At 45.7% G+C, this 19,168-nt stretch overlaps 3 protein-coding genes across 3 annotated transcripts; 1 reads left to right on the top strand and 2 right to left on the bottom strand.

Moving 5' to 3' along the window:
- Window positions 1-618: 618 nt before the first annotated feature.
- Window positions 619-1,632, bottom strand: LOC122036662 (probable monogalactosyldiacylglycerol synthase 1, chloroplastic). Its single transcript, XM_042596060.1, has 3 exons — window positions 1,153-1,632; window positions 884-1,056; window positions 619-628 (listed from the first exon to the last, which is right to left on the bottom strand). The coding sequence occupies exons 1-3, from the start codon at window positions 1,630-1,632 to the stop codon at window positions 619-621; spliced, it is 663 nt and encodes a 220-aa protein (XP_042451994.1).
- A 6,642-nt stretch (window positions 1,633-8,274) lies between these two features.
- Window positions 8,275-9,248, top strand: LOC122036669 (putative germin-like protein 2-1). The gene is made up of 2 exons (XM_042596068.1): window positions 8,275-8,433; window positions 8,533-9,248. The coding sequence occupies exons 1-2, from the start codon at window positions 8,319-8,321 to the stop codon at window positions 9,090-9,092; spliced, it is 675 nt and encodes a 224-aa protein (XP_042452002.1). The 5' UTR covers window positions 8,275-8,318; the 3' UTR covers window positions 9,093-9,248.
- A 3,833-nt stretch (window positions 9,249-13,081) lies between these two features.
- LOC122036661 lies at window positions 13,082-17,168 on the bottom strand. Its single transcript, XM_042596059.1, has 3 exons — window positions 16,979-17,168; window positions 13,848-14,428; window positions 13,082-13,687 (listed from the first exon to the last, which is right to left on the bottom strand). Exons 1-3 carry the CDS (start codon window positions 17,166-17,168, stop codon window positions 13,082-13,084), a joined length of 1,377 nt encoding a protein of 458 aa, XP_042451993.1.
- Between the last annotated feature and the right edge of the window lie 2,000 nt (window positions 17,169-19,168).

Raw genomic sequence — 19,168 nt, 5'->3', positions numbered from 1 at the left:
CCCAGTAAGTAAAAAATAATCTTCTGGATCCTTTAATGGAAAGGTTTACCTTATTCTCCACCAAACTGAGAAACATGCAAGTGATCTTTACCTACAAAATACCATAAAGATTTATGTATCTATCCACTCGATGATGAAACGAGATATCTATTTAAATTTAAATAGGGTTCTCCTGATTTGCTCTCAAATTAAGAAAGTAAAATGAGCAGAGGACAAGTCTATAGTTCTAGTACTTTAATTGAAAAAAACCACTTCCATATAATTTCACTGATTACCTCATACACCTAAGATAAAAGAAGCATGGACTTTAATTGAAATTACTAGGCATGATAATGATAATGATCCTCTTTTTTGCACCATCACTGACCAAGGCACATAGTTCTTCCTAGTGTTTAGTGACTGTGGCTTTTGATTGTGCCAAATAATAGAGATAAACAGACTAAAAAATGTCTCTGAGAAGATCTTAACTACAAATATAAGTTGATGATTCACTCTGATCCAACATTTCTCACTGAATTAAAGGGTATATCCATTTTCAGTAGTCAAAAACCGCATCAAACTATTTATTCTCAGGTTTGTGTGAAACAATCAGAGAGAAGGTCAACAAGTAGAATATTTTCACTTCTCTCTGTAATATGGATAAGAACTCATGTTAGCCAACACAAAGAAAGAGATTGAGGATAAGATAATATTGGAATTCATCGTTTTAAGCCAAAGTGAAAGATAAATTTACAGCTAAACTATTTAAGGAACATTGATACTAATTCATAACAACAACAAATTTTCCCAACACACACATCTAGAAGTTATCCAACACTATTTTAATGTTGAAAAAGAATAAAAACAAGGTGTCGGAAAGATAAAAACAAGGAAACATTCTAACCCAGCAATAAACGTTGAAGTTGCCGCAAAATGTGGTTGGTGCACCAAGCGAGGTGCGGTACCATAGTACGTCATTTTCCACAAAGCACCATGCTTTACCAAAAAATTGTAGCTTCTCGGTAATTGATTAAATGGCCAGGGCGTATGCTCCGTCCACAAGTCAGTCACAAAGACCTACACTAGCACAAGATTTTGATCCATAGAGCAAGGGGAAAAAGCTACTTTCTGGACCACTTGGAGACAAGACCACTAATTAAATTTCTAATTCACCTGGTACTCATCGCCGAATTCCTGGTTGAAGGCATCCCTGATGGCCTCCATCGACGCGCGATGCCCACCACCAGTATCACTCATCAAAATCAAAACCTTCTTCGGCCTCTCATACTCTGCCACGCCGTTAATGGGGGCGTCGTTGTCCTCGGCAATGAGAGGGCTCTCATCCTCCAGACGGATCTCGTCGTTCGAGAGGCCGGCGGAGGCAACCCCGATGGGGGCACGAGGCTCGCTGTGGAAATGCACGAACCGGTTGAAGTGGCTCCAGAGGCGATGGAGCTCGGAGGAACCGGGGGAAAGTGAGGCAAAGGCGGCAGGCCGGCTGCAGCTTCTAGTATGCGAGGGAAAGGAACAACGTCGAGGAAAAGCAGAGAGGGAGGAAGGAGAAGGAGAGGTGAAGAAGGGGATCCGAGCGACGAGGGAGTCGAAGGGGAGGAGGAAGAGAAGGTCTTCTTTGGCGACGGAAGAGGGAGTCATGGTGGCGGGATTTCAATTAGGGTTTAATTGAAGGGGATCCTTGGCCTGCTTTTCTGACTTTTTCTCGTCTTTCTTCGCACGAACTGATAAAAATCCATTCTTACTTTTTCACTGCTTCACCAGAAACCTTGGCAGCGACCGAATCCGGAGCTTTCTCTTCCTCCTCTTCGTACTCCAGGAGCTCCTTCTCGTAAACATCATTATCCTTGGCTTCCCCCATACTATCTCGAATCAAGAGAAAAAAAGATCAAGACAAGATAATATCAAAATATACAACGAAAACGCATCAATCACACCAAAAAACTAAAAAGAAAATGATAAGAATCACCTTGGCGGACGAAAACGGGAAAGTGGAGCTAGATAGAGTCTGCAAGAGAAACAAATCAGGAGACGACGAGGGTTTTGAGAAAATATCCTAAATGGGAGAGATCCGAGGAGGCTAGGGTTTGGAGGATGAATGGGAGGACTGGAGGAGAGGGGAAAGTTGGATAATAAAGGGTTGACGAAGCCAATCCAATGGTGGACTGGATGAGTGGCGAACGAGAGCAGCGTGATCTTAGCAGCCCGTGTGTTGATGCTGTGTGGTTGGACGGAGAAGCAAGGGCGTTGTGTGTTGATCCTGATCGGGAGAGGAAGGGGCGTCGATCTAGGAAGGGGGAAGAGGGAGATGAGGTTGAGAGAGATGGTCGGAGGTTTAGGTTTAGGTTTAGGCGAGAGAGATGGTCGGAGGAAGGGGCGCGATATAGATTTAGGTTTGGAGAGAACTTCACAGTGTTGCAAATTTTGGCTGGTGGGAAAATTAAAATATTTTATTTTGGTTCATTAACACCGGGTTTTAAAAACTGCTGTTAAAATCGATGTCTATTAACGAAAAAAGGGTGCTTATAGACATCGCCTAAAAAATCGATATCTATGAGCGAAAATCTGCGCTCATAGACACCGATTTTTGAAAAAATCGGTATAAAATACACAAAGACATCGGTTTTTGCTTAAAACTGTTGTTGTTCCACTGATGCCTATGAGGCTTTTTGTTGTAGTGACATCAAGGTTTGTAAGTGTGCTTTACTTTATGTTTTTGGGTTGTTCCTCTCTCGCAATGGAGTAGATCTCCTTTTCTATGGGTGTACGGAGTAGTTTTGGATAGAGTTTGATGTAAGACTCATGTTCGTGCCTTTACTTGTTGGATGATTTCTCTTGCTTCGTTTCTATTTGATGTGCATGAGACTTGTTGCCTTGTCATGTTAATTGATTGTGTAGGAATTGCTAATTTCGTAAAAAGAGGATCTTAGATTGTACACCCGAGGGGCCCTAGTGACAGGGGTAACCCATTCACGGACGTCTAGGACATTCCCTTGAAAGGAGAGGCAACTTCTCTACAAGGAAGTAAGAGACCAAACCAAACCCCTATCTCTATCCCTAATGATACCGATTAGATTTGTATTCTTGTGATCTACCGAGGCACCCTAGTGACAGGGATTAGTACTTAAGGATAATAGCTTTAACTTCCAGCGAAGGTATGTTGATTGACAATGAGTAAAAGATAGAACATGATGCATCAGGTTCCACCATAACGAAACCGAAATCCTTGAATCCATTTCCCAAAGCTCAATTCCCTCCAAGATCGATTCTCTCATCCTTCTCTTTCTCTCTTCAATCACTCTCGTTAGTTTGCAAGTGCCAAAGCCAACTTTCGACCGTCTAGATAACTTACTTTGCGACATCTCTAGTGCTTAATCAACAGACCTTGTGGTTCGACAATCTTATATATTACTGACGACGAATCCGTGCACTTGCAGAATCGTAACAATGACGCACAGAAAAATAGAAGCAAAACTTTAAAGAAAGCGTACAAGTGTTCGAAATACTAATTGCTTGTGTTGATTGAGCTTCTTGGACTAAGGCTATATATATAGCCTTGGTCAGGGCGCCTGGAAGGGTTTCAGGCGCCTGTGAGGGAATAAAACTTTATCCCTTCTCGCATAGATCGTGTTTGACTGTGATCAGGATAAAATTTCAGGTCTGGGCACCCGGAAGGGGTTCCGAGCAGCCCGGATTGGTTCGGGCACCGGGAATAGTTCCGGGTGCCCGGATTGGTTCGGGCACCCGGAATAGTTCCGGGTGCCCGGACCACAATAGTCAACAAAGTTGACTTTTGGTCTGGTCCCTCTGCTCCGGTGCTGCTCGCCTCGGTCCCGATCTTCCGCTCCGATTCCGCTCGCTTGGGTGATTTCAACCAACCGAAATAAGGCTCACCCCGAACCCAATTTTGGCATTCTCGAGCAACCTTCTACTCCGGCTTCTCGTCCCTCTTAAATGCTACATGCCTCCTTCTCGTCCGCCCGTGTAATCTTCCGCAGCACCTCGTATCTCAGATGCACCGAGCCCATCAGGTCTCTTTCGTGTCATCCTTCTCACTAGCTGCGTCTATTGCTCGACTCCCTGTGCTCCGAAGCTCCTGCACACTTAGATACAAGGTTAAAATACCACAGGACCTAACTTAACTTGTTGATCACATTAAAATAACCTTGAGATTCCAACAATATTATTTTGGCTTACAGGCACAATCTTATCAGTGTTATAATATAACTTTTAGTATAAAAATGACCGACCCTAAGAACAGGGCAAATTGGGAGGATTTATCAATCCACTTGATGCTAAGATTTACAAAATAAACCTAAACAACCCTAATGTTGGTAGGGTAAATTGGGTTTAGTGCCGACCAATATAAGATCCGGTCTAAACTTCCAGATCCCAGCATAGCAGTGTTGGGGTAAGTCTTATTATATATAGCTGCTCGGTCTAAAGTATTCGACGGACCTATGGTTGAGCTCCCAACTTCCCAGCAAAAGCACTCTAAGAATACTAATGGTTGGGCGCAACTCTAGTCTGGTCATCCTAATTGTCGGTCAAAATGAATGGACTCAGTTCCCCATCCTTGTTAGTGTTGGTGCAGCAGAGCCAGCAAGAGGCGAGTGAATTGCCTTAAAAAAACAACCCCTTTCTCAATCCTTTGATTAAATTAGATTAGCACAATATTAATAATGAATTAATTGAATAGCTAAATAAAAAAAATAAGTGAATAATTCTATTTACTTTGTTACAACCTAGGTTGTTGTTAATCCAATGCGTTGAAGAAAACTCCACTAGAATTCTCCTTTGTTGCAGGCGGAGAAGCCTCTTACAGAAGTTGGTTACTCAAAAGAAAGACTAGGAAAGTGCACAATGCTTGTTGTTCAAGTTGTTGAATTATTCCTAACTTCAAAGGTCTTTTTATAGCACCTAGAAAATTTCATCCGAAGTTGGATGGTGCCTTCAATTGGGTGGTAGGAGCCTCCAGCATGGCAAATCTTATCGCCGAAGACAAAATTTTATCTTCGGCTAATAGCTAGGGACGAAGCCTTCAATAGGTTGGAAGATGCCTTCGTACTATTCATCTTAGGCGCCTTTCAACCATGGATGGCGTCTTTCACAAGGCAACTCAGCTGAAAAGTTGATCTCTTCACGTAGTTCTTCACATAGGTGATTCTACGGCTAATCGGAGTTGAGGTCACTCGAACCCAACTCCGACCTTCTCTTCGAGTAGCCTTTCTCCCCGACATCTTGTCCCTCGGTCCGCCGCACGCATCCTTCTCGTTCGCTGGTGTACTCTTCCATAGCATCTCGTCCTTCGATGCACCGATCCCGTCAACTCTCTTCCCGTGTCATACTTCTCGCTAGCTGCATCTTTCGCTGGACTTCTTGTGTTCCTAAGCTCTTGCACACTTAGACACAAAGATTAAATACAACAAGACCTAACTAAACTTAGTTGACACATCAAAATTACTCCGGGATACTAGCAGTAAGTCTCCTATTACATATAACCGATCAGATAAGGGTCCGGTTGGATCACCTCCAAGATACAACATTGTTAGGAAATCATAACAACCAGTCAGAGAATAACAGCTATTCATTAAGGAATATTCTAATATCTGACATATATAAGCAATAGAACTTTATTATGAGATAGGCTACTCAGCTTCTATCATTATTACGGAGGTTAAAAAAGACTATTCATACACGTATAACGGAAAATTTCTCGGACGAAGACTATACGCCTTCGATCACCCAACAGCTTCTAGCACCGAATATTCCTTGTATGACTTTACTATACCATAGTATAGTTACCGATTGATACTCGTGCATTTACATCACATTTCAGTTACATACTTAGGTTTGTACCTATAAGTAAACTCCTGTATACCTACGCAAGTGTATATATGTTAACTAAACTATACCTACATACATGTGATAGATATCATATTCTAACAGAGGAGTAGAGTATTCCATTGGGTAGATCCTGATTATACATTTGTTGTAGTGTTGTTTATATGTAAATTATAAACAAGGTAGATCTTGAATATAAATTATTCTTGATTTTTTTAATTATTGATGGAATCAGTATTCCATCGGTAAATATCGATTGTTTTTCAACGAAAACAACATTTCTATTGGTAAAATCAAAATGAACTTTCTGACAGAAACTCCATTTTGATATTACTGACAGAATGATTGTTTTCATCAGGAAAATTTGCTACGGAAAATAAATTTTCATAGTAAAATTTACCAATGGACCAAAATTCCGTCTTTAAAATCGTTTATGATGAATCGCCTTCCAACAAATAATTTTATGTCATAATTTTGTCCCTAAACCACTTCACCGACGGAATTACAACGGAATATTCCGTTGGTAATCTCAATTTTTTTTTGTAGTGTTAGAAATTGAGAATGAACAATTGTTTATGAATGTTTCGAAGATGCTCATGAAAGCCATTGCTTGGGAAGAAGGAGCTAAATGTACCTTTGAACATGTAGCACACATCTCTGTGTTTGATAAAAAAAAATATTAACGTAGAACAAGGTATTATGACCTTTATATCCGCTTTTTTGCTAGTGTGCTCATGACACAGTCATTGTCTGGTTTAGGGATTATGATGTAATGTTGGTTGGTCTTCCATCTCTTTTGAACATGAGAGATGTAGTGTCAATGGCTAAGATGATGAAATGATTTTCTTGAGGATGCAATAGGAAGTACCGTCTCTTAGTTATCTAAAATTATAGTTTCTTGTGATTATATTGCTATAGATTATATTGATTTAAAAGCCATATAAATGGTACAACGGTTGAACAAGGTATGATAATTGTTTGAGGAGTGTGGTGCTGATAGCTTTGCTCAAGTGTGTTGCTAAGGGTTGATCATGGTATGATAATTGTTTGAATTTTATTTTTATTTCAATTTTGGTTTATAATAGCGTTAATAGAACATTTATAGTCCACGAATAAATATAACTGTAGCGCACAATAGACGACATCAATAATCTTAACACAAACACCTCCTTAACATCATACTTTGTACGTCATAAATAGCCCCCTGCAGCGACGATCTAGTGGAAGGACGTCCAGTTGTCACCTTGGCACCCACGGTTTGATTCTCAGATACACGACATTTGCAGGGTTTTTTTTTCTTCAAATGGGACTCACTACTAAGGGATGCTAGGCTTCTAGGCCGCCCACCGCAGGCGCTTTTAAAGCGTTGCAAAAAGTGTTGTCCTTGTAAAAAAACAACAGCGCTTTTAAAGGGTTGTAATAGTGTTGTCTTTGCAAAATATGACTACGCTTTTAAAGCGTTGCAAAAGCGTTGTCTTTTCTACCAAAAACAACGCTTTAAAAGCGTTGCAAAACGTTGCCTTTGCATAAAACGACAACGCTTTTAAAGCGTTGCAAAAGCGTTGTCTTTGGTACAAACGACAACGCTTTAAAAGCGTTGTCGTTGAGCAGACTTTTAACAACAGTGCCTTTAACAACGCTTTTTCAGGCACAAAGACAACGCTTTAAAAGAGTTGTCTATTAGCTTTTTTGTTGTAGTGGTTTTTTTTTCTTCAAATGGGACTCACTACTAAGGGATGCTAGGCTTCTAGGCCGCCCACCGCAAGCGCTTCCCGATTTACTCCGACAACCGATGAAAAATTTTCGTGTGACCTGGTATTATCTTTTTTTTTTTTATGTTTGTCAATTCATTATATAAGCTAAAGAAATAAAAAAAAATGAAATGGGACATAAAACAATCTCTCCCTACTCCTAGGCTACCCATGGAGCTAGCTAGGAATTTTCCAATTTCCACCATAGGAGAATAAAATTTTTAACTTTAGACTTTTCCCTTCCACCCATTGCACATACCTCAAAAGTATGCACAGACAATCTCTTCTTGATAAACGCATTATATTGTGTTGCCCATTCTAATTTGCTTCTATTTTGGCCAAGTAATTAAATTAATATAAAGGACGTAGAGGATCACTAAGTCAATTAGCTTTAATTAATTGTGCATGTCTTGTATTTGGTAGCTAGCACCATATGATATGGTCAAATTCTCAGGCGAAAATTAAACTTTTAATTGGTCAAGTAATAAGATAAGACCAAGTAGTTAATTACTCTGATGATTAAGGAGCAGGTGAAGACTGAGCATGTCATGCGCTTTTAGTTTACCATTTCATGATCTCTCTTCTCACACACGCTACCAAATGAAAGCAGAGCAGGGCAGGGAAGAATGTTTCAACTTTCAAGCCTACTTCTTCTCTATATAAACCTATTAATGCATGCATAGCAATACCAATATACCATTGCTCAGCTCAGTGATACAATTAATAAAAGACATGGCTATGAAACTGCTCCTCGTCGCACTCCTCGCCTTGGCTTTCGCTCTTGCTGTATTGGCTTCAGATCCTAGTCCCCTTCAGGACTTCTGCGTCGCAGATGATAGCTCCAAAGGTGCATAGCTTTACAATTAATTAAGCTAAGCGCTTTCATTTCCATTTTCCAGTACGCATGCATGCATATGTTTACCAATCGGACCTTACCTTTTCGCAGTGTTCGTCAACGGCGCCGTATGCAAGAACATGAACGACGTCACAGCCGACGACTTCTACACTTCTGGCCTCGACAAGCCCGGCAACACCGTCAACAATGTCCGCTCCAACGTCACCGCCGTCAACGTGAATAAGATCCCCGGGCTGAACACCCTCGGCATCTCCTTGGCTCGCATAGACTTCGCGCCTAATGGGCTCAACCCTCCTCACACCCACCCTCGCGCCACTGAGATCCTCGTCGTGCTAGAAGGAGAGCTCTACGTCGGCTTTGTGACGTCCAACATCGGCCAAACCAACCGCCTCTTCACTAAGAATTTGAAGAAGGGTGACGTCTTTGTGTTCCCCCAAGGCCTCATCCACTTCCAACTCAACACGGGCAAATACAATGCCGTTGCGCTCGCCGGTCTCAGCAGTCAAAACCCGGGCGTCATTACCATTGCCAAGGCTGTGTTCGGATCGACGCCGCCCATTTCCGATGATGTGCTCGCCAAGGCTTTTCAGGTGGACAAACGCCTCGTTGACCGGCTCCAAGCTCAACAATGGACGGACAACAACAATTAGTCTCAACCAACCCGAACTCACTCGCTTAATTAATTAATTAATTAATTGCCAATAAATCATCTGCATGATGTATTCGTTGTTGTTACTACTCTACGTTGCAATTCTGTTGCTTTACTATTTTTGGATTCCAAATCAATAAAAGAAGCTAAGCGAAAAATAAAGAATCATTATTTATCTTTGAATGTTAACCGTGCTACATCATCATTCCTGCAGCTGATGTCTCTCTAACAAATGATATCCCAAGCTATGAAAATTTCTCTGTTTATGGAAGTCTCCCTGAACTCCTATTATCCTAGGTTGTGAGAACCACCTTGCCCATGGAAGTCTCCCCTAGATTCCACAACATTACCCTTAAGCCTCAAATATTCCACTACTTCTATTATCCTAAGCAGTCCGAGGTGGGCACTTATCTCTTCCTGTCTCGGATCGACTTAGTCTTTTTAAATAAAATGTCCACTTTCAATAAACATTGGAAGAACTACTTCTTTTATATAAGGCTCCCCGAGCTGCCTCCTTTCTGAACCAAGTGGCAAGTTAGACTCCCCCCTCCCCTCGAGCTGAATAGATACAAGACCCAGTCAGCGTACCTCCATGCAGCCAACATGCTAGCCGACCTGAAGCTGGATATCAACAAGTTATTACCGGAGGGCGTGCTATACATGTTCAGGCTGAGTCCGATCCAAACGTATCTCCCGAGCGGCTTAGGTGAGAAATTTCCTTGACTTTTTTCTTTGGATCTAACTGATTTCCTCTCTTTTTCTTGCAGCTAACACCATGATGAAGTCGGTGGCGCTCGATCTGCTGAAAATTAAAGCTGCCGAGGCTGAGGCAGCTGCTACGAAGGAGATGGAGAGGCTCGGGCTGACGCTGGCCGGCTCCCATGAGGGTGAGAGCGAGGAAGTCCGACTACTGGTGGTGGGTCCGTCGCCCGAATGTCACATAGTGAGGTTGCTGGGGAGGCTGCCCCCTCCGGCGTGCAGCCGGCTGCTCGACCTAAAGAAACCGAGTCTGCTGGCGATGAAGAGCCACTGAACAGACGCAAACGACGCCGAATGGGCACGCCAACCCGTTCTGCTTCCTCGGCGGTGAGAGCATACGAGGAGACGGGTGACCCCCCTTGGCCACGGAGACCGTGGAAACTATCTCCTCCGATAGGACACCTTCGCAGTGCGACCTCCCGTTTGATCTGGTCGTCGCTCAGCCGCTCAACGTCTTGCCCCCCACTCGCAAGAGGATTCTTCGATCAGGAATCCATTCCACTCTGATTGTCCCCTCCTTCAGCCCGGCGGTATCTGCTCCGTCCACCCAGAGTGGTCGTCGCTCGATAAAGGCGACCTTGCATCTCCCGACTGAGGAGCTTATGTTGGCGGCTGATCAACCAACCTCCCCCGAACATCAAATAGTTAACCAGGGGCAGCTGGCCAAGGTTTGGGAGGAGGCTCGAGCTCGGTTTGCGACCATGCTGCCGGGGCTGCTCGGCAATAGCCATATGCAGATGGCAACCGGGGTAAGTTGTCTATTTTATGATTTATTTTCAACTTGGTATTAACCTTCCGTCAATCGACTCTAGTACTAGGTGGAAAGCGTGGTAGTATGCAACCGCCTGACGCTATTGGAGGAGGAGCTCAAGGGGCTTAAAATTTTTGGGGTGGGTCCCTCCCAGGGCCCTACATATGCCGAGCTGTAGGCGAACCTGGCTAAGACCCAGAAGTTATTAAAGGAGGAGCGGAGGAACTCCTCCGGCCTGCAGACCATGGTGGGTCGGCTCGAGACCCAGGTCAAGTCGTATGACCAGAAGATCGATCTGGCCACCACCAGGAAGAACAGGGTTTTCGCCGACCTAGAGGCGAAGAACATGGAGGCCCGAGCTTTGGATCAAAAGGTTAAGGAGCTGATGAGTCTGTTGGACGCCGAGCAAAAGGGTCGCTCAGCGGAGGCGGTTTTTCTTCGAGAGGACTTGAAGACCTTCCAGGACATGCTCGAGGCCTCCCGTCTCGCCTTTAAGGAATACCAGGACGCTGAGCTGAGCCGTTTTACTGTAATTAGGCAAAACTACATCCGTTTGGAACAATTTGTCAAGAAGACGTGCGAACGGCTTGTCAGTGCATTCGAGCTGGCCATCGATGCCACGGTTACCTACTTGAAAGCAAAGGGTCACCTTCCCGAAGCCACAGCCATTCCGGTTTTGGACCGTGTCGAGCTCCTCACCACCATTCTTGATGAGATCTTCGATTACTTGGAGTGAGGAGTGGTATTGTAAAAAAAGTTTTGATGTCTCGTATGTATGCCTGCCGCTCGACAGGGATTTATACTAGTTAATGGAGTTACTTTTTATTTTTTGTATGTCCCTTGCCCTTAGTTGACTCTATAAGCCTGGGCGGATCGCCTACTCGAATCTCGTTCCCTGTCATATTTGTTATCTCCTGTCCTTTGGACAACCATTCAAGCTTCGATTTTACACACGCTCTCCTTTTGTTTCTGGGGTTTAACGTCGCCGCTCGACGGTTTTCAGCGCGGGGTATTTATGGTCGCCGCTCCAACCCTGGGGTTTAACATCGCCGCTCGACGATCTTCAGCGCGAGGCATTTATGGTCGCCACTCCGACCCTGGGGTTTAACGTTGCCCCTCGACAATATTCAACGCGGGGTATTTATGGTCGCCGCTCCGACCCTAGGGTTTAACGTCACCGCTCGACAGTTTTCAGCGCGGGGTATTTATGGTCGCCGCTCCGACCCTGGGGTTTAACGTCGTCGATCGACGGTCTTCGGCTTTAAGCTTGCTGTTAGGCAGTAATTTTGACAACCTTTGCCTTTGATTCAATACTGCAATTTGAAAGGGACAAGAACATAGGAGACACGACATTGATTACATCAGCGCACCTTTCAGCCAGCTCGGCACGTCTGGAGATGGTTCGCGCTCCAAAGGCATTTGAGTCGCCGCCCGTCCTCGTCCTCCAGGTAATAAGGGGCCAAGCGGAGCTTCTCTACGACTTTGAAAGGTCCGGCCCAAGGAGCCTCCTGTTTGGTGACGTCACCGACCGGCTTCACCTTCTTCCATACGAGATCGCCTACTAGAAAGGATCGAGATATCACTCATCGATTATAGTTCTGATGCATCCTTTGTCGGTAGGATGTCAGCCGTACAGCAACCCTGGCGCATGCTTCGTCCATCAAGTCCAACTCCAGCTGTCTCCGCTCGGCATTGTCCTCATCATATTGCTGCACCCGATCGGGCTCCACCCCCACCTCAACCGGGACAACTCTTCTCCTCCATACACCAAGTGGAACGGGGTTACTCTTGTTCCCTCATTTGGAGTTGTGCGAATCGCCCATAGGACTCCCGGGAGCTCGTCCATCCAGCTGCCTCCTATATGGTCTAGCCAAACTCGAAGGATCCGTAAGATCTCCCGATTGGCGACTTCCACTTGTCCGTTCCTTTGGGGGTATGCTACGAAGGTGAAAGCCAGATGGATGTAGTACCCTTTGCATGATTCTCTAAGTTGCTGGCCAATGAACTGTCTTTCGTTGTTTGAGACGAGCCGACGCGGGATGCCGAACTGACAGATGATGTGCTGCCAAATGAACTTTTTGACTATCTGCTCATTATCCTTGCCAACGGCTCGACCTTGACCCACTTGGAGAAGTAGTCGACTGCCACAAGCAGGAATTTCCATTGTCCGATCGCCATTGGGAACGGTCCTACGTTGTCCATTCTCCACTGGTCGAACGGGCAAGACACCATGGACGACTTCATCTCTTCCGTAGGCCAGTGAGAAGAGTTATGGTACCTTTAGCAGGATAGACAGGTTGCCACTGTCCGAGCGACATCTTCCTAGAGAGTCGGCCAAAAGTATCCTGCCAACATAATCTTCCGTGCTAGTGAGTAGCCGCTCGGATGCCCTCCACATGACCCTTGGTGCACTTCTTGCAGTATGTAGTCGCTGTCCTCCGGCCCGACGTACTTGAGCAGCGGTCGGGAGAAAGCTTTCTTTATAGCTGATCTCTGATCAACGTGAACCGACTCGCCCTTCTTCTCAGTCGATGGGCCTCTTCCCGGTCGGGAGGCGTCGCTCCGGATTGCAGAAACTCTATCAGTGAAGTCCTCCAGTCACTCGGGAAGATGAGCCCCTCCATTCGGTCGATGTGTGCCACCAGGGAGACCTGCTCGATCGACTGCTGGACGACGACCGACGATATGGAGCTGGCCAGTTTTTCCAGCTCATCCGCCGCTTGGTTTTCTGCCCGGGGTATCTTCTGTATAACCACCTCCCGGAAGTTAGCCTTCAATTTCTCAAAGGCCTCGGCGTAAAGTCTGAGCCTCAAGTTGTTGCTCTCGAATGCTCTAGTGAGTTGTTGTGCGCCCAACTGGGAATCTGAGTGAATCAAAACCTTGATAGCTCCAACGTGCCGAGCGGCCTGCAGGCCGGCTATGAGTGTCGCGTACTCGGCTTTGTTGTTTGTTGCCCGGTACTCCAACCGAACGGACAAATGTCTTCGTTCTTCTTGGGGGGAGATTAGCAGCACCCCAACTCCACTTCCCTGCCGAGTGGATGATCCACCCACGTATATCTTCCAAGCAACCTCTGGTTTGGGAGTCTACACCTCAGTAACGAAGTCTGCCAAGGTCTGCGCCTTAATGGCCGTTCGGAGCTGATACTGGATGTCGAATTCGCTGAGCTCAGTCGTCCACTTGATTAGCCGCCCTGACGCTTCTGGATTGAGGAGGACTCTCCCCAGGGGGGGTGGTGGTCATTACAATGATTGTGTGCGCGAGGAAGTACGGGCGAAGCCTCCTAGCGGCGACTACTAGTGTGAAAGCAAGTTTCTCGAGACCAGTATAGCAAAATTTGGCATATTTTAAAATATGGCTCAAGAAATACACCGGCTGCTCCTCGCCGTTCGGCCTTACAAGGGACGAGCCGACTGCATGCTCGGTCAATGACAGATAGATCCTGAGAGACTCTCCGATGACTGTCTTGGCTAGTACCGGTAGTGAATTGAGATAGGCTTTTAGCTCTTCGAATGCTCGATCGCACTCCTCATCCCACTGGAACTTGATGGCTCGGCGCAAGATCTTGAAGAAAGGTAGACTCCGGTCGATCGTCTTGGAGATGAATCGGGATAAGGCCGTTATCCGACTGGTGAGGCGCTGAACTTCCTTCAAATTCCTTGGAGGTGGCATATCTTGCAGCGCTTTTACTTTGCTAGGGTTCATCTCGATACCCTGCTCGGTAACTATATAGCCCAAAAATTTCCCGCTCTTCGTGCCGAACAGACACTTGCCCAAGTTCAGCTTGATCTCGTACACACGGAGTGTTCGGCAGATTTCTTTGATGTCTGCGTAGAGGTCAGTAGCTCGGAGGGATTTAATAAGTATGTCATCGACGTATACCTCCATATTCCGTTCAATCTGCTTCCGGAAGACTTTGTTCATGAGCCGTTGGTACGTGGCCCCGACGTTCTTTAAGTCGAACGACATTACATTGTAGCAATAGGTGCCATCCTCCGTGATGAAGCTCACCTTCTCCTGATCTTCCCGGGCGAGCGGCACCTGATGGTATCCTTGGTATGCATCCAGCATGCATATCAGTTCGCACCCAGCGGTCGAGTCCACCATCTGATCGATTCTGAGTAGGGGATAGAAGTTCTTCAGGCACGCTTTGTTCAGGTCCCGAAAGTCGATGCAGACCCTCCACTTGTTGTTCGACTTGGAGATGAGTACTACATTCGCTAGCCAGCTCGGGAACCGGACCACCCGTATGTGGCCAGCTTCCAACAGCTTCTCGGCCTTCGCCCGGATAATCTGATTCTACTCGGTGCTGAAATCTCTCTTTCTTTGCTTTACTGGCTGGGCATCTGATTGGACATGAAGCTCATGCTGTACGACGCTAGGGGAGATGCCGGGCAGCTCGTGTGTTGACCACGTGAAGACATCATGGTTATGCTGGAGGCAACTGATTAGCTCGGCTTTTTAGTCGGCTCCCAGATCAGATGCTATGAAAGTCGTCGCCTCTGGTCGGCCAGGATGTATCTGCACTTCCTCCTTTTCTTCATAAACTAAGGTAGGGGGTTTCTCGGTTATAGTGTTTACCTCGATCCAAGGGGCCTTTCGGGCGGACTTAGCCTCCGCCTTTATCGTCTCGACGTAGCAGCGCCGAGCAGCCAGTTGATTCCTTTTGACTTCTCCGACACGATCTTCAACCGGGAATTTAATTTTCTGGCAAAATGTTAAGACAACTGCTCGAAACTCATTAAGGGCTGGTCAACCCAATATGTCGTTGTAAGCGGACGGGGCGTATACAACGATGAAGGTAGTCGTCCTTGTTCTTCGGAGCAGCTCTTCTCTGAGGGATATGACCAGCTTTATCTGGTCGATCGGCTGGACCTCATTACCGGTAAACCCATACAATGGAGTCGTCATCGGCAGCATCTCGGTCCGGTCTATCTAGAGTTGGTCGAATGCCTTCCCGAAGATGATGCTGACTGAACTCCATGTATCAATAAATATGCAGTGGATTGTGTAGTTAGCAATTACCGCTCGGATGATGAGGGCGTCGTCATGCGGTACTTAGATTCCCTCTAAATCTCTGGAACCGAAGCAGATCTCTGGTCCGCTCGCCCTTTCTTGGCTGCAGCCGACCGCGTGGATTTCCAGACGTCGCGCGTATGTCTTGCGAGCTCGGTTGGAGTCACAGCTGGTCGGCCCACCAGCGATGATGTTGATCTCTCCCTGAGCGACATTGTTTCTGTTCTCCTCCTCCTAAGTGGAGTTCCCGACTTGTACACACGAAGTTGGGGCGCGGTCGTCTTCATGTTGATGCCACCGCTTGGGTGACCGCTTGATCTCCCCTCGCCGTTCGGTGCTCGGCCGCCTATATCATAGTTCGGGGGAAGGCGATCTGCGACGATAACTCTTGGGAATCGACTGAGTGACTGCGGGGACTCCGCGGCAGTCTCGTGTGTTGTGGTTGGTGGATTGATGGACGGTACAGAACATAGGAGTCCATACCTTTCTTTTGGGCCTTGGTCGTTCGGCCGCCACGTGCTGGACGGCGTGTGGTCTTTCTTCCTGCTGTGGGCGTGCCATATCGGCTCGGGGCCCTCTTGGAGGTTGATGGTTGACTAGTGGTCTCCGATCGGCATGTGCAGCCGATTCTGATGGCGCTTCTTTCCTTTGGGACGCCTGAGCTTCCTCCACGTTGATATACTCGATGGCCTTCTTTAGCATATGGTCGTAATCACGGGGCGACTTCCTGATGAGCGAACAGAAGAAGTCCCCGTCAATGAGCCCTTGGGTGAAGGCGTGCATCATTATTTCGGACGAGACCGTGGGGATGTCCAAGGCTACCTAGTTAAAGCATTGAATGTATGTCAGAAGAGTCTCTCTCGGCCCTTGCTTCATAGAAAACAAACTAACGCTAGTCTTCTGATAGCGCCTGCTGCTCGCGAAGTGGTGGAGGAAGGCCATCCTGAAGTCCTTGAAGCTTTGAATCGACCCATCCAGCAACCTTCGAAACCAGCGTTGTGTGGAGCCGGACAAAGTAGTGAGGAAGACTCGACACTTAACTCCATCCGTGTACTGATGAAGGTTTGCCGCGTTGTCGAACTTACCGAGGTGGTCGTCTGGGTCTATCGATCCGTTGTACTCGCCGATCGCCAAGGGTGTGTAGTGCCTTGGAAGAGGGTCCTGCAAAATTGCTTCGGAGAATTGACGGTTGATTAGCTCGGGTGATGAGTCAGCTCGGGGCGCTTTGCCCTTTCTTGCATCCCGAGTGGGGGCTTCGTCTGAGGAAAACCGGTCTCAATTTGCTTATGCGATCTCAGAGGGTGTCTGGAACAAGGCCCGGTGGAATGAGATCGGCACGGGTGGCGCCTGTACTTGCGTACCGGTTGGACCTTTGTTTTGACCCCATTTGGAGAGATGTTCTGGACGGTCCTCGTGCACGGCTCGACCTCTAGATGCTGAAGTTACTTGTTGTGCCAGCAGCTCGGCTAGCACCTTCTGTTGCTGCTCTATCATCTTGGACGCTCGCACCTGCACAAGCGCGTCAAGTTCCTCCTGAGAGAGCGTCACCATGTGTTGCCGTCCAACTTCTTACATCTTCTTGACTCAGATTCAGGTGCGTGTACGGGGAGCGTGCACGCTCCTCTGGGGATCCCTATATAAGGACCCCCAGACGCCGATGGAGGGATGCCCACATCTCTACTGTAGCTACAGTTCTTGCTTCTGCTCTACTTCATTCTTTCTTTCTGCCGGAGGTTTGACTTGAGCGTCGGAGGGCAATCGCCGGGGAACCCCTCCCTGGCTCGGCACTGTGTTTGCAGGTCCACGGTGGCAAGGGATCCGTCTTTGGAGTCTTCGACCAGTCAACAGGAGCGTCACGCCCCCACCGTCCATCAACTTAGCACTCAGACAGGATCAGAGATCTTTCCTGAACTTCAACTATCTCAGGCTGCGAAAGCCTCCCTGCCTTTACATATCTCCCCTGTACCTTGACTATCACAGGTTGTGAAAGTCTCCCTATCTTTGGAGATCTCTCCCCTGGACCTTAACTATCCAAGGCCGTAAAACCCTTCTAGCTTGCTAAAGTCTCCTCTAGATTGTAACTCCTTCGATGATCTTATTTTATCAATTTTATAAACACTTCTCAAGCTAATATCCTCTTAGGTGGTGTTGTCCCTCAAGCTATGAGATTATCCCCACCTGTAGATATCCCTCGTGGACTCTAGTTTCACAGACTACTTTACTTCATTATCGCTGTTAGTCATTCTTAGACCAGGAGCTAATTAAATAGTGAGCAATGAACTAAACATGGCTATAGTGAAGGTTAACAAAGGGAGGTTATGGCAACAGTGTCGGCGAATTGGGTAAGCAGGAGGATTTGTACCCTCACTAGTATTTATTAGACGTGTAAGTAAGAGGTTGTCTAATAGAAGAGAAAATAACAACCATACTTCTTTCCATGTAGGGAGTTGACTGCAACACACATATGAGATTATGGACAAGGCATGGAGGAGTCCATGTGGAAGGAAGCTTCATGCCAATATAAGAAAAAGGAAGTTCGCAAAGAAGAAGGTTCTCTCTTCCATGCATGCTCTCTAATGAATACAAACTCTATGAGTATTTTCCATTCAATGCAGCAATTGATCGGCTCCACCACTATTCTAATTTTTCATCCTTGCTCCACCAAATATCCCTTCCTCAACAGAAGGAACTTGCTTTCACAGCTTGCTATAGCTCTTCCCTAGCGGAAGACACTTTCTTTTCAAGCATAAGCCCTTCCCCTTAGAGAAGGTAAATTTTATTTCCAAGATTATCCTCACTTAAGTATTGAAGGGAGTTGGCTTTGCTGGTTATAGGCGAAATATGCAAGTGCACGACTTTCAACAAGTAATAAAATATCTATCATATAGGATCAAAATTAATGCTAGAGGGGAGTGAATAATGTTACAAATTAAAAATGAGCAAATAGTAAAAATAAATAGTTGAATCAATTAGAGTTAGCACGACAAAAATAAATTTAACTTTAGACTGATTCAATCAAGTAAGACAAAATAGTAAATATATAGTAAATTAAGCTAACAATTTCAGCATGCAAGTTTATCAATCAAATCACAAGTAAGCATACACAATAATATAAAAAATGTGATTCTTATTTCTAATTTCTCTTAGGTGGGGAAACCTTTCAGAAAAAAATATAAAAATTAAATCACAATAATAACACATAAGGCAACACTAAAATAAATGAAATTGTTACTCTAGATATTGCTAAAAAGAAATAAAGCACAAGTTACAATGTGTCATAGTACAAATGGAGAAGAAGAACTTAGAGTATCAAAACAAGAGCGAATTGATACTAGATGAGTTGTGTTGAAGGTCTGCTTTGAAACTCCTTATATATACTCCATCAGTCACTTGGAACTTTTTCGATTGCCTATACAAATACTGACATGGCCACAACTTCTATCAATAATATACCGTTAACAAAGCTCTCAGGTTGCTTGTACACCCCGTCGGTCACCTAGGTAAAGGCCAATCTTCATCGTGATCATTTTATTCTGATTGTGGATAACACC

Source organism: Zingiber officinale, unplaced genomic scaffold (genome assembly GCF_018446385.1).
Source record: "Zingiber officinale cultivar Zhangliang unplaced genomic scaffold, Zo_v1.1 ctg187, whole genome shotgun sequence".
Classification (NCBI taxonomy): domain Eukaryota; kingdom Viridiplantae; phylum Streptophyta; class Magnoliopsida; order Zingiberales; family Zingiberaceae; genus Zingiber; species Zingiber officinale.
Note: the sequence above shows the minus strand (reverse complement) of the source record. Positions and strands in the feature narration are given on the sequence as shown.